General features: G+C 39.7%; 1 protein-coding gene across 2 annotated transcripts in view; it reads left to right on the forward strand.

Annotated features, from left to right (window-relative positions):
* The window catches only part of LOC125237706 (neuropilin and tolloid-like protein 2), a 357,896-nt gene that overhangs the window by 334,966 nt on the left and 6,940 nt on the right, over positions 1-15,990 (forward strand). For both annotated transcript variants that reach the window (XM_048144863.1, XM_048144864.1), the window contains 11 exons: positions 334-491; positions 1,757-1,848; positions 2,166-2,340; positions 2,985-3,133; positions 5,377-5,474; positions 5,871-6,037; positions 6,514-6,635; positions 7,221-7,358; positions 7,511-7,666; positions 11,344-11,501; positions 11,904-12,034. In XM_048144863.1, coding sequence (XP_048000820.1) covers positions 334-491; positions 1,757-1,848; positions 2,166-2,340; positions 2,985-3,133; positions 5,377-5,474; positions 5,871-6,037; positions 6,514-6,635; positions 7,221-7,358; positions 7,511-7,666; positions 11,344-11,501; positions 11,904-12,034 — 1,544 coding nt within the window. The remainder of the gene's footprint in view (positions 1-333; positions 492-1,756; positions 1,849-2,165; positions 2,341-2,984; positions 3,134-5,376; positions 5,475-5,870; positions 6,038-6,513; positions 6,636-7,220; positions 7,359-7,510; positions 7,667-11,343; positions 11,502-11,903; positions 12,035-15,990) is intronic.

Consider the following 15,990-nt stretch of genomic DNA (forward strand, 5'->3'; position numbering starts at 1 on the left):
TCATGTGCCCTGCCTACCCCTTTATGGGATACAGGCGTGATTGTATGTATGTATGTATGTAAAGTCACTTACGAGTCCAACTAACATTATTTTACCGTTCTCCGACGTTTGTACTAGGTTCGAAGGCCATCCATGACTTTAAATATGTGTACAAAACGCGAGAATTTAAAGTTTTACCCCCTTATTTAAAATCGTACACTAAAGTTATCAAGCCGATAAATATCGTTTATCCTTTCCAACGTATTGGTGTGATAGAAAGGGACTAACGAACTTTATCGGCTTGATAACTTTAGAGCACGTTTATGAAAGGGGGTTTATAATTTATGATTGTAGAAAAAAACGGGACACTTCAGACGACCCTCGATGCGCGCCGTTCATGTACGAGCCGAATAAGAAATTTCTGACCAATCCCATAAATGAGGAGGACCAGGGGAAGCCCAGCGATAAAATCACGTACTCAAATCGTACTACATGTATCACGACTATTGATGGTAAGTACTACTTCTTCCTCGTTTCCTCAATGCTGAGGTTCGCGACTACAAGTAGCGTGTCTCCACTGAATGCGTTCTGTACGATTGAACGATATACATAGAACCACCAGTCGACTTCTTCATACAGTTTGACCATCTCTTACGACCCAGCACGTTTGCCATTCATTCGCCCCAAGATGATACACTTCTCCATGGTAGGTGGTCCATTTTTTTCAAAGTTGTCCACCCCACTTTTTTTTTATTTGGAATTTTTTATGTGGTATCGCGAGCTCTTTCAATCCCAATAGGAGAAAAAAAGTGTCCCCAGGTTTTTTCCCATTCCGTTACCATTTTTTCATACATTTTGTAAGGCGGTAACGGAATGAAAGGTTGGAAAAATGTACGGAAATCTTGGGACATTTTTTTCTCCTATCAGGATCGAAATACCTCGCGATTCTGAGTATGAATCGCGAAAAAAATACCCATGTTACAAAAAAGTGGGATGGACAACTTTAAAAAAAAAAAAAATGGCCAGGTAAGTAAGTAAGCAAATCTTGTCACTAACAAAAGGCGTCAAATTTAAAAAATGTTGGGTATACCGGCCAATTCTCTTCATAAAACGCGCTCCTTTCTAACGCCGTAGATTGCGTGGACGACGGGTACGCGACGGCGATGCGACGCAACGAAATCAAACCTTCCATTTCTATGGAAGTGTATTAGGTGGGCGACGCCGATAAACTATGGCTGATGGTCGATGCGATGCGACGCGACAGCAGTCGCGCGATCGTCCTCCACGCAAGTCATTGCCTGAAATCCTGACGTTGGCTGAATCATCGACTAGCCATAACACTTAAAAAATGATTGAATATGTACCGCGAATAATAAATAAATAAATAAATATTGGGGACACCTTACACAGATCAACTTAGCCCCAAACTAAGCAAAGCTTGTACTATGGGTGCTAAGCGATACATACTTAAGTAGATAAAATTACAATAAACATACTTATATACATAGAAAACAAAAACGTCCATGACTCAGGAACAAATACCTGTGCTCGTCACACAAATAAATGCCCTTACCGGAATTCGAACCCAGGACCGCCGCTTAGCAGGCAGGGCCACTACCGACTGAGCCAGACCGGTCGTCAATTAGAAATTTTAATCTTGCGTTTTTTTAGTGACAAGATTAGCTTGATCGTCTATAAATACGGTTCCTACCGATCCTCCGTCTCGACGTCGGTCTAAGCCTCCGTCCGATTACTGACAATTTAATTCTTTTTTCAGCAGGTGGCAGTGGTCAAGTGATAGTGCTGTCCTTCGTCGATAAATTTCACATGGAAGATCGACCACCAAAATGCGAATATGACTATTTAGAGGTAATTATTTTGACCGTTTCATACATAATAAGCATCATTAATGTTCCCAGTGTGGTAGCGTCCTAAGAATTTCACCACCCTCTATTGTGAGATTTGAGTGCAATGTCTGTCTTTGTGTGTCTGTCTGTGACATCGTAGCCCCCGAACGGATGAACCGATTTAGATTTTTTTTTTGTTTGAAAGCTGAATTAGTCGGAAGTGTTCTTAGTCATGTCTGTTACAAATCGCTCCACAATGCAGGATATTTTTTCAAAATTTAAATTTTGTATTGTAGTTCTGTCAATACAGGCATGATTTTATGTATGGTCATTTTTCAGATAAGAGACGGCAAATTCGGGTACGCGCTGCCAGCCTATAAATTTTGCGGGAGCAGCTTCCCCCCCACCATCACGTCTGCAGGCCCCTCCCTCTGGCTCAAGTTCCAGTCGGACGACAGCATAGAGTACTCTGGCTTTAAGATCAATATCGACTTCCAGCAGAATAGCTTGAGCCGTGAGTAGTTGTAATTTTAATAAAAGGCATTATTTTATGGACACTATTATGTGAAGAAATAATGGTCTATGACATGACAATAATAATTCTTGCCTAATAATGGTCATCGTGAGGGAATCGAATTAATTCCCAATAGGGCCTAGTTACCCTTTGGGTTGGAAGGTCAGATGGCAGTTGCTTTCTTAAAAACTAGTGCCTAAGCCAAATCTTGTCAAATTAGTCGTCAAAGCATACCCCAGGCTACCATGAGCCGTGGCAAATGCCAGAATAACGCAAGGAGGATGATGACAACAAAAATACTAAATTAGAAAATCCTAAGTGGAAAACACTTAGGTCTATAAGTCGATCATTACCACAGTCAAGTCACAAATGGTATTAGGGTTTACTTACGAATTTTTCCTTCACCGAAAAGCGACTGGCAAATAAGTATCAGATGACATTTCGCACATAAGTTCAGAAAAACTCATTCGTATACAAATGAGTTTTTCTGAACTTATGTGCGAAATGTCATCTGATATTTGCCAGTCGCTTTTCGGTGAAGGAAAACATACGAGCCAGGTTCGAATCCGCAACTTCCGGATCGAAATTCGCACGCCCTTACCGCTAGGCCACTAGCGCTTCAGTATTTTTTTTGTTGTCCACAGGAGAAATACCAGAGGCCTGCATTATATCGAAGACAGGCGAGAAATTTGGCTGGATAGCGTCTGATGACGAAGACGCCAAAGCCTGCCTTGACGAGAGTCCCAACACCCTGGACATTCAGTGGAGGATTGAGACTCCTGCCAATACCAGGGTAGGTTTCAATAGGGATGACGACTACAAAAAAAGCGCATGTGACACCCCTTGAGTTGCAGGCGTCCATAAGTTACGGTGACCGCTTTCTATCAGGCGGGCCGCATACCTGTTTGCCACCGACGTGGTATAAACAAAACACGTATTTTTCGCTTTTTCTAATTAATAAATAAATACAAAGATATGGGGCATCAAAGTTCCAGAGTGGGGGCTTGTGTCGTCACTTATAAGTAAAAATTGTACCTAGGCGTGACGTCACGCGAAACTTCAACGCACTGTACCGTCGTCATTTTTCGTTTGTGAGAAAAAATAAAAAAATATGTGTCCAAAATGCTTAGATAATCTCACTGACGGACTAGTTTTTTTAGTCGTCTCGCCTGTAGCAACGCAACATACTTCCACCGTTTTTGAAATGAAACTTCTAATGCTACTTCCAACTAACAACGTTAAACGTTCAGCAGCGTCAAAACGTTTAACGCTCAGTGTTGCCAACTCGGTTGAAAAAATGCTAGGAATATGCCAATTTTTGAAATGAAAATATTGAACTTTTATTGGGTTGGCACAATAGTAATGAGACACTTGGTCTACGTTTTATATTTTTTATTATTATTACAATACAAAAAGCTTAATCGATGATGTAATCACCATTAGCATCTATGACTTCTTGCCAACGATCCGGCAAAGTTTGGATGCCTTTCGCCCAGAACTCTGATGGCTGTGCCTCGAAAAAGTTGTTCAACTGCACCTGTACATCATGGAAATCATTGAATTGTTTACCCCGCAAATGTCGTTTCAGGGCTCTAAACAAATGAAAGTCTGATGGTGCGAGGTCTGGAGAATAAGGTAGGTGGGGTATCGTCTCCCAGCCCAAGTTCTGCAGCTGTTGGCGAACGGTAGATGCGACATGAGGTCGAGCGTTATCATGTAGTAAAATTACAGTGGCTCGTCTTCGTCGTTTTTTCTTGATAGCAGATAGTTCGGTGAGCTGTGTTGAATATTTGTTAGCGTTTACAGTTTCATTGTGTAATAGTTCATGAAACAGCATGCCTTGCAAGTCCCAGAAACAACAAAGCAAAACTTTTAAGCGGTTCTTTTGACTCAGCTTCGGTTGAGTTGGTGGCGTTTCTTCTCGAGGCAGCCAAAAAGCACGACGTGTATCGTTCTCATAATAAATCCATGATTCATCTCCCGTAACCAGATCAGTCAAAAACTCTTTACGTCGGGGTCGCAGCAAAAGTGATTGACAGATGGCGACACGGACTGCACTACTAGCGTCGGTAAGGATGTGCCCATCGAGCCAAAACTTTTCGATACCCAAGCTCATGCAGATGGTATTCCACAGCGTGGTGACTGCAGTTAAGTGCTTCCGCTAATTCACGAGTAGTAGCATCAGGATTCGACTGTAGTTCGCGGCGTAAATCGTCATCATTGAATGCAGGTGGTCGCCCTGAGCGTAACTGACTTTCAAGGCTCCTGTCTCCTGATTTAAAACGGTCAATCCATCTGAACACCATGGCATGGCTTGTACTTCCAGCGCCCAATGCAGTGTTGATATTGTCAGCCGCAGCCCGCGCACCGTGGCCTAACAAGTACTCGTATAAGTAAAGTGTTCGAACTTGTCGCTCGTCCATTTTATTTCAATCTAACTAAACCAATCACGAGGGCGGCTTTATATACCCTCACATTAGAAGTACCTAGAATGTTCTACAACATACTAGAATATTATCGAAAACAATTAACTTAAGAAAGGAAATGTATAGAGTTTTGTAGAGTGTGTCATTACTTTTGTGCCAACCCAATATTTCGTGCTATGTTTTGTTTTTTCCAATAATTTGAGCAATTAGCAATGTAAAAATGTAAAACAGTAAAAAATGGAAGTAACTAAACCTTCAATCGTGACAGTCCCTTGACAGAATGTTTTTAAGGTTTTATTGCGGAGTTTCACTTCTTCCGAGCGGAGGGACTCCATGCACTTTTTTTTTGTAGGTGGGCCAGTATAAAATGCACTACAATATACACCGTTTTGTTTTCCGTTCAATTTTGTCCTCGAGCCGGATTCTGGCTAAGTGGAAAAATGGTTTGCACACCAGTTAAATTTTATTAGAAACGCTCAGATCACAGTCATGTTTTTTGACCTTGGATCCGCTTTGTCTCGGTACATGTGACCTAAGACGCTTCTTTTTTTTCTTTTTTTTTACTATTATCAAAGACAATTTGTCAAAAATCCTATTATTTTCGTTTCAGATATACTTAAACTTCACGGAGTACAAGTTATCCTTCCCGAATGAGTGTGAAGACAATTTAGTGCAAGTTTTTGGCGCGGAGTCTAACTTTGACCACAAGTAAGTGTTTTTAATATATACACCGTGTTTTTTTTCTGTTTTCCGTTAAATTCGACACATAGCTAGGTGCATTATAACTATTATCAGGAACCACCATGTATAAATATCAAATTCCATATAAAATGGGGGGTAAAGCCGAGGGTTAACCCTCCATTTTCGTTGGTGCAACTGCAAGTGGCCTTTGGACATGGATATCTATTATAAATTTCAAGGTCATTCGTTTGATCTTATATTCTGGCGTAGCAACTGTAGCAAGTCTTCGTCTTCCATACACCTCTATCGCTTATCATATGATTACGAGTATTCACTTGCTTTCGTTTCATAATAATATCATCTTTGAAAAGAAGCACAGGGAATGTTAAGAACTATTAAAAGTTTCCAAATCCTTGTTCCCAGGTTAGCGTTCTACTGCGGTTCAGTGGCTAATCCTGTCACCACAAAAGCTGAGGACGAGGGCCTGGGTCCCAGCAACATTATGTTTGTCAGAATGTTCGCCACAACGAAGGCCAAAGCTTCGAAGTTCATGGCCCATTTCACTTCGTTTCGGACGCTGAAAGGGGATCGTAAGTATTTGTTTCTTTAGTAGTGCTCTGACAGTAGGATATCAAAGCCAGAGATTTGTATTTCAATTCCTTTTGGACGCCAGGGGAGACCGTTTTCATTCCGCATGCTCTATTAGTAGGTTTAGAAAACCAGAGATTCGCATTTCATGGCCCACATTTCGTTTTGGAATCAAAAGTATATCGTGAGTATTTTTTTTTAACTTATGGTCTGACCGTATGTAATGAAGGCTACATTTAATAATATTTCATGGCCCGTTTCATTTCGTTTTAGACTTTGTAAGCTGATCGTAATATAATTATTTTAAAGTACATTATGATGTGATGCCCCTTTATCCCACTAGTGCGCAAAAGCAGTACTTTATGTTCCTACGACGAAACATCCATGGCCATATGTTCTTGTTTGTCTTCATTTGTCGCGCTAACCTTACCTAGTGACATTCCTCGCTCTGTCTAATCTCTGGATCTATTTGTTACAGAGTCATGCGACCCCTCATCAGAGCTGGATTGCCAAGATGGCACGTGCATTGACTCGAGTCTAGCGTGCAACGGCATCGCTGACTGCAGACTCAAGTCAGATGAAGATCCCGAGAGCTGCAAGGTAAGTTTTCCAAGGATCTGTAAAAAATAACAACATTTACATTTCACAGGCTACCCAGATTTTACTCTCGTAGACTTTAGTGGTCAAAAAGCAGAATTAAAACTGCCATGGACAGTTTACTGAAGTTTAAAAACACATTTCTTTAGGTGCCATGGATTGGCATGATGATATTATGTACAATACGTATAATATAGATGGAATACTCTTTATAACTCAGCAAAAAATACAAAAAATGAGATAAATTGATTATATGCAAATAAAGGCAGACAACAGGTTGTCTTATCGCTAAAGAGCTATCTCTACCAGACCTTTGACATAGAGACTCAACTCAGAGTGCATCTGAGGACTCTTAGAGCTGCAAGTAATAATTTTTCGAACATTCAATATGTTAACTCAAAGGCTGTGTATTTGAACGATTTTTTCCTAGAAAATTAAACTCGTTACTTTTAATTTTATTTCAAGATATTCAAAATTACATAATCCATACTTTACAATTGATCACTGAATTCATAGTGTGTGAAGTTTGTCTGGAGAATTTTGGCAAAAGCTACTTGTCTATAATCACGTTACGTTACTTGTTCTCAGGAAGCAGCGCAGTCCCTCGTGAAGGAGCCCCACATTCTGGTGATCCTGATTATCTTCTCTCTGATCCTGTCGGGGATGAGCCTCGTCTTCCTCTTCAAGTGCATCCGCAAGCTGCATCAGGACCACAAGTACATTAAGGTGAGAGGGCAGTAGAAAAAATATCTTTCCCTCGAAGAACTGTAAAATTTATAGTCAAAGTATTCGAGCAACTAAATCAATAGTATGTTCATTATGAAAAAAAATTAAACCGTTAAATATCAAAATTGCATAACCAATTGACAAATTTACAGGAGCACTTAGCCAAATCCTGCGAAGATCGCCTGGACAAACTGGCTGAGACCCAATTGACGTTGGACCCCAATCTCTTGGACCCTGAGCCTCGGGCTAGTCTGGAGCGAGAGAACCATACCAATGAAATGTACAAACAGCAGCGGAACAAACGGAAAGTAAGTATACGTAGCTATTGGATACTTAATAATTGACTCTAGTGAATTTAGACTCTTGGACCTTGAGTCGAGAGAGCGAGAAAACAATACCAATATGATGAAGATGCAGCAGAAGAACAAACGCAAATCAAGGGCCAGTTGCATCAACCACACTTGACAGACACATCATCGTCACGCAGCAGGTGTCTATAGAACTTCCCATACAATCAAATTCAACGAACGCTTTAACAGTGACAGAGTTTTGTTAGGTACACGATTGGTGTGGTGTGCCCTCATTTTGTCGACTTTTTCATATCAAATTGTATGGTAACTAGTTCCAACGGCCGCCGCTGGCATTGATGTTGGACATGGCCATAAGATGATGCGTATTTGGTATTTGTGACCATCAAGCGCCATTGTGCCAATAACTAGCATAAATATCTAGGCCCTACTAACCCCAGGAGCTCTAAGGCAGCCAGGAAAACAGGTCAAGTAGAATAACTAGATGTCTGAGATATTTACACGCACGCTACGCACATTGACCGGTCTGGCTCAGTCGGTAGTGATCCTGCCTGCTAAGCCGCGATCCTGGGTTCGAATCCCAGTAAGGGCATTTATTTGTGTGATGAGCACAGATATTTGATTCTGAGTCATGGATGTTTTCTATGTATGCAAGTATGTATTTATCTATATAAGTATGTATATCGTACAAGCTTTGCTTAGTTTGGGGCTATAAAATTGGTCTGTGTAAGGTGTCCCTAATATTTATTTATTTTATTTATTTATTTACACTTTTTACCATCGATTGGCCCTCAAATATCTTGTACTTCATAAATTTCATAATAATAATATTTTGTTTAACACAACGCGAATGTTTACGGACACAAAAAGTACACAGCTCATTCAAATTACCACCAATTTCTCTTTAAATGTGCCTCTTACCCTAATTTCAAAAGCTTTTAATAACAACAACCACATCACTCAAATTTTCACCAAAAAACAGGACCTTTTGAAAAGGACATCAAATGTAACCAAAAATATTTCGGATAACATCCCATGGCGTGAAAAGGCCATCTAATTTGTGAAAAGGATAAATGTCTCCATAGAATTCTTTTCCTCTTAGTAATGGCAATGGAAAAGGGGACTTTTTCTCTTGGAGGTAAGGTTGAATAAGTTCAGGTTATATTGGAAAGGGTTAGAATTGGGGTCTGACCTCAACGCTGCTAATTCGATTTCACGTTGGAAGCAAAACATGTATGGACCTACATACCATAGATATAAGTATATGTACTAAGTACGTAGTTTCTTCTTTCATGGTGGATTTTGCTATGTTGCGGATTTTCAGTGGTACTTACCTAATAATACATATTAATATTTTACTGACTCTAGCGTTGGTAGCTAAAATAAATGTACACCTGTAGGTCGCGGGTTCTGGCCTCGACTTGTACTAAAGTAGGTAAGCAAAGTTACATGCGGCGTTACGTGAGGGCGTAAATTGAATCTTGAAGGCAGCGAAGGATTCTATAATTGAATTCTAAAATATAATCCGAATTCTAAAAATTAACGCCTAAGGTGGAAATAATTTTGTTATCATGTGACACATACTGCTTTTCAAATCACCTATGAAAAATCCCAAAATATGATTGGTGTTTTAATAGAATTTTATACAATCGTGATATAATACAAAGCTTTTCAGTCGAGTACCATGTTTAGGCCACGAAGCTTGCTGAGTGGCCTAATAGTACGGTACGACAGTGAAAAGCTTAATTATATCACTATTGTATACAATACTTTTTCTATGAGTCATCATCTTCATCATCAATGGACGAAAAATATCATCATTCAAGTTAAAATTAATGTTAATAGCGTCGTTCACCGTTGTATCAACATTGAATTACCTGGGCCCCATTTAATAAACAATACAAATTGTAAATTGTAAATTGTACCAACAATTTACAATTCTACAAGTTTCTGTTCAATAAAAATTACAAGTTACAAATTTGTCATAGTGGAAAATTTACATAATTGTAGGAGTTAAGCTACAATTTTACATATTTCTGTTCAATAAACATTTTCACTTGACAGGTGATTTTTAACAATTTTGTAAGGAAATGTGCTTTATTGAACACATAATTGTAATTACAAGTTTACATATTATGTAAATTGTAGTACAATTCTGACAGGAGATTAATGCTGTGTCAAAACTCGGTTTGAAGTGTGCTTTACGATCTGCATAATCAAAAAATATGGTTCTAACAACTAGTAGTGACAGTAATGGTAAGATTATGAATATCGACAATTTTTACGTAAAAGGATACATTTTACTTTGGATGTAACGGATTTTACGTTCAACGAAAAATTCCGGGTGAGCAAACCGTCGAATATTTACTTTTAAAAATAGGGCAATAGGGCAAATAGGGGGTTATCTTCAAAGTGAGACTAATACTACAGATTTTATGTGCGTTGGGATGAGCTGTGGCTCTCAATATCATGTGGTAGCAGATGCACATGAGTATTCTAGCCTTTTTTAATACATATTTAAAGATTTCAGTTGCTCGGCAATCTCTTTTCATTTCTTTATTTTAATCTCGTGTGTTTAAGTAATTTTTCACTAAACAGACCAAATAAAATATCCTTATTTACGTAAATGAGAGATCGAATTTTAATTTTGTTGTTGATTTCCATACTTAATAAATAAACAGTTAAACGGTAAACCAAATTATTGAGAACTTGTTGAAAATTTAGATTTTATGTAAATTGTAAGTTACTATTACAAATTTGTGAGTACAATATTGTCATTGTAAACTACAGGCGTTTTTTACATATTTAAATGTTTATTAAACGGCTTTTACAATCGTTACAATTGTACGTTTTCTAATTGTAGGTTTCTTACTTATCTGTAAGTTTTATTAAACAGCACTTGTAGCAAAACTTTACAAATATGTCACTTATTTACAAAATTGTTGAATTGTAATGTTTATTAAATGGGGCCCTGGCAACCAATTGTTTGTAATAACCGTCTCTGATTGGTCGATAACGCGATAGATACAGAAAAACGTGTTTCAGGTGTAGAAAAATTTACCAGGTATCGCAAATTAGTAAAGAACTAGTATGAAGTTCTATTTTTGAAATTATTACAGTTAACTAAAAGTGAACTGTAATGAAATATTATAGTTGACTAAGTGTCAAAGACTATCTAACACTGAAAAGTCAGCACTTATAGTTTAGTCTGTGGTGTCCTAAACCTAATCCTAATAGACAGATTAAAGTCGGCGAGTAGAAAAAATATTATCGACACAATTTTTTATGTGCTAACTCTTTTCGTTGTGACACTTTGCTCCTTCCTAAGAGAGAAGAAAATTACTCTTTCTGAATAGGTGATGTTAAATAACTTTTTTCTTATTTTAAGTACATATTAAAGATTTGATATTTGCCAGTTACTTTTCGGTGAACGATCGTTTCTTTACAGTTTCACGATTTTTGAATCGTGTGAAATGTGAATCTAATTAATGTTATCTTTTGTAATTTATGATTGTTAACTGACAGTGTACGATTAAGTCCAATAAAAATCTATCTAAGTATCTATACCAAGCTTACCTCTAGGTTGGAAAATCAGATAGCAGTCACTCTCATAATAACTTCAGGCATTCTTAAGCAACCCAATATTAACCTAAAAACAATGACTCCATTTCTTCCAGTCAAGCAGCATTGAGTCCGACTTCCTTCACCGCGATACCTCCCTAGACCATCACCACGACTGGCCTGAAAGTATCCCAGTCCCGGAAGACGATATCCGGATAGAATACAAGGGACGCCCGAGAAGGAGTGATACTAGTAAAAAGGAAGAGTCACTCAGGTAAGAAGTACTCAGTGTATTTTGAGACTACATTCATATAAACTTACTTACTTGGCTGGCGCGATAACCCAAAATGAGTTTTGGCCTCCAACACAAGAGCACGCCGCTTTGCTCGGTCTTGAGTGGTATCGCGCCAGCTTTAGCCGATGCCGAGCTCACGGAAGTCTACCACTGTATCCGCCCAACGATATTTTGGGCGACCAGCAGGACGGCGTCCATTCGGTCTTCCCAAGTAGACTCCAAGTATGCCCGTTGTCTCATTTCGTAATTCGGGAAAAAGTACAAAATCCTCCAAATCCATAATATTACAAAATAAAGATATTTGTATCCCAAGACCATGACTGTCATATAAGTACATATTCTAGTATTAGATTGTTATAATTTAATCATTTATTATTTCAGGAGCAAAGGTTCCAAAGAGGAAGAAAGAAAGGAAATAAGAGACGTATCAGTCGGTGCTCCTGACACCAAAGAATCTGGATGCCAAACGAGGGAAAGCTTATTCCAAGTGGATACAGCTCCTAGCTCCGATGGTAAGGAAATTGAGTATATAAATAAATAAATATTGGGGACACCTTACACAGATCAACTTAGCCCCAAACTAAGCAAAGCTCGTATACTATGGGTGCTAAGCGACGATATATCGTCACTACTTTGAAAAAATCTCGTATCTCACGCAGCTCCTCAAAGTTAAAACGCAGTAAGTATATGCATTCCATACATACTTACAACAATTTTCTTTTCATTGACAGACGAAGATACAAGTTTTTTTAAAAAGTAGTGACGATATATACTTAAATAGATAAATACATACTTATATCAGAGATTATGGATATAGTAGATATGTCCACCCCATACAAAAAAATGCGACCGCCTAAAAGCACGGCAAATGTAGATGGCGTTACTACAAATTTCTTGTTGCCTTGAGATCACTGTTAGATGGCGTTAAGTGTCACTTTTGAGACATAAATCTTTAAAAGAATATAATGAATTTTAGGACTCGTAACGCCATGCATGTACTAGATTGAAAGTTAGTTAATATTTCGCCACCCTTTCTATCGCTTAAATAGCTCAGTTATAGTAGCGTAAGACGATGGACGCGGCCCTGACGTCGTGGGTTCGATCCTCGGTAGTGAAAATCTTTTTTTTTTCTTTTTTTTTAATATTTTATACCCTTTTCAACCATCTCCTTTTAAATAGTGATTTTTTTAAATATTAGATTCACAACCCATTTCATTGAAATTTTGTTAGACACATGTAATGCAATCTTCTTCTTCCCAGACCTTGTCCCATTTACTTGGGGTCGGCCTTCCCTGTTCTCTTCTTCCATAGTGCACGGTTTAGTGGCAGGTTTGCGTCGTCTATCCCTTGCTCTCTCAGGTTTTTCCCCACCGTCGTCAACCAAGTGGTAGGTGGTCTCCCGCTTCCTCGCGTCGTCGTAGGCATCGCTAAGGCTACATTGACAATATGATCAGGAGGTCGTCTTTGAACATGCCCGTACCACCGTAGGCGCTTCTCGACAAGCTTGTCTGTTATCGGTGCAACCTTGAAACTGCCCCTGATATACTGGTTTCGAATCCTATCTAACAGAGTGACGCCTGCAGACCAACGCAACATACGCATCTCCGTGGTGTGAAGTTTGTTTAGGTGACATTTGTTTGTGGCCCAGCATTCTGACCCATAAAGTACTGCCGGTCTTATGGCTGCTTTGTAGATGTTACCCTTCACTCTTATGGGCATGCGTTTATCACACATTACGCCAGTAAGTTCACGCCATTTAAGCCATCCAGTGTTAGTCCTCTGTGTGAGATCAGCGTCAATCCTCCCATCGTTGCTTATAACAGACCCAAGATATTTAAATTGTTCTACAGTGGGCAGAATGGTATTATCGATGGTTATCTTGACATCATTTGGATTTGTAGAATCATCAAATATGCAGGACATATGCTCTGTCTTTTTTCGGTTAATTTTAAGGCCATTTGTTTCTAGAGCATCGGCCCAGAGATTGAATACGTTTTGCAGTTCTTCGGCTGATTCCGATATCAGGGCAACATCATCCGCATACAAAATATTCCACGGTACCGGCTGCTGATGCTTCCTCGTAAGGTAATCCATGGTTACGTTAAACAATAGTGGGCTAAGAGTGGACCCTTGATGCACCCCAGTTCTCAATGCGAAGCTTTTGGTAACTCCTGCAGGACAGACTATTTGAGTTGAAACATCTCTATACATGTCCCTGATTAAGTCAATGTAGGGTTCCGGAACAAGCTGTGATCTAAGCGCTTCCCATATTAGATCTCGGGGGATATGGTCAAAGGCTTTTTCCAAATCGATGAAAACCATGTGCAAATTTGTCTTATTTCTCTTTGCTTTCTCGATTAGAATCCTAATGGCCTGTATAGCATCAGATGTACTTTTGCCAGCTACGAAACCACACTGATTAGGCGTGAGCTCTATTATATTGTTCAATCTGTTGTTAAGAATCCTCTCCCAGATCTTCAGACTGTGAGACATCAGTTTGATAGCTCTGTAGTTTTCGCACTCTCGTACGTCACCTTTCCCTTTGTAAAAGGGTATAAGATGACTTTTGCGCCATGAATCTGGTATAGACTGTCCTAGAATCAGCCTATTGTATAAATCTTGCAACCACGAAATCCCATCATTACCCATACTTTTCCAGACCTCGACGGGTATTTCGTCTGGTCCGGGAGCTTTATTATTTTTCATTAGCTTTAGAGCTTTGATGATTTCGTCCGTTGTAACTTCCGGGATTGGACCAGATACATGTGGTGGTTTCGTGTGGTTGCTAGTTCTGGGGTTAGATTTGTTTAAAAGCTTTTCATAGTATTCGACCCACCTATCATTTATATCGCTGTCTTTAGTTAAAAGTTGGTTATCTTTTCCTTTTATATATTTCACGTTGCTGATATCCTTGCTGTTGTTGTTTCGCGATCTTGCTATTCTGAATATATCGATATCAGTTTTGGCCGACTCCAGACTTTCGTAAAATTTTGCATTGGATTTTGCTCGGGATTTAGCTACTTGACGCTTGGCTTCATGTTTGGCTTTTTTATACTCATCGAGATCTGAGCACTCTCCTGTAGATTGCCATTTTTTGAACGCATTCTTTTTGGCGTTAATGGCATCTTTTACCTCTATTTGCCACCACTCCGTTTCTTTAAAGGGGCCTTTCCTATTTCTGGTCCTGCCTAGGTATTTTTCGGCGGTGTCTCTACAGGTAGTCTCGAAATCATTCCACACCTCATCCGTTGTTCTGCTGTTATTTATGGGCTTAAGATGTTCTACCATGTCATGAATAAATTGTTGACCAGCCTCATCTTTTAGCAATCTCCATTTAATTTTCGAGGTTAATTTATTATTGATTCTTATAGGTTTGGGTAGCTTATACTTAGTTACTAGAATTCTATGTTGGGTTGTTAATGCTTCGCCGGGTATGACCTTACTGTCTCTATAGCTTCCAAGCTGTCTTTTTCTGGCCAGTACATAATCCACCTGCGTTGAATGCCCTCCACTGCTATACGTAATAAGATGAGCGTCCTTCTTTTTAAAGTAGGTGTTTACAATTGCTAAGTTACAACTCGTTGCAAATTGAATAATCCGATCCCCATCAAGGTTTCGGGCGCCATATCCATAACCACCGTGACAACTTTTTGCATTCGTGCTTAGTCTGCCGACGTGGCCGTTCAGGTCTGCGCCTAGGTGAATATTTTCATCCTTGGGAATGTTATTACTTAGAAGATACAGATCGTCCCAGAAAGCGTCTTTATCGTCCGCTTTACTATTTGTTTGCGGTGCATAAGCGCAGATAATATTCATGACGGGTTGTTTTTCTAACGCCAGCTTAACTGCCATAAGCCGGTCTGTAACCCTTTCCACTCCGACTAGTCTTTGGGTCAGTTTCTCCGATAAAACTATCCCTACGCCGTTTTTGCCGCTGGTGGTTCCGTGATAGATCAATTTGTAGCCATTACCGATGAGTCTAGATTTGGACCCCTTCCACTTGGTCTCTTGTACACAACATGCGTCGATGCGTCGTCTTTTTAGGACTTCGCTGAGTTCAGTACTCCTTCCAGTCATAGAACCGAGGTTCCACGTTGCTAATCGCAGTGAATCGCATGTATTGCTCCGACCGTCGCTTAAGGGGGACGCCCTAGTATTAGTGCTCTCTCTCTTTCTTTGTGCTTTCATGTTTGAACAGGGAAATGAAGATTGGCTGTATGTTTTTACGGCCGGCTGCCGCCTGACGCCAAGACGGTAACCCTCTTGGAGAGTTTGGGTGCCGCCGTTGGAAGATTCTCATCCGCCGCCAACCCTACTACGTCACCCCGCCTGATGCCGTAGCTCTAGCACAACCTGTTACTCCATCATTTGGAGTTAGCTTGCTACTAGGATTTGCCCCTTCCACCTGCTCCGCCGTTGTAAATGGACTCCATCTTCGCCTTTGCAGCCGTTGAGGACTTCACCTGTG

This window comes from Leguminivora glycinivorella, chromosome 22, assembly GCF_023078275.1.
Source record: "Leguminivora glycinivorella isolate SPB_JAAS2020 chromosome 22, LegGlyc_1.1, whole genome shotgun sequence".
Taxonomy (NCBI): Eukaryota; Metazoa; Arthropoda; class Insecta; order Lepidoptera; family Tortricidae; genus Leguminivora; species Leguminivora glycinivorella.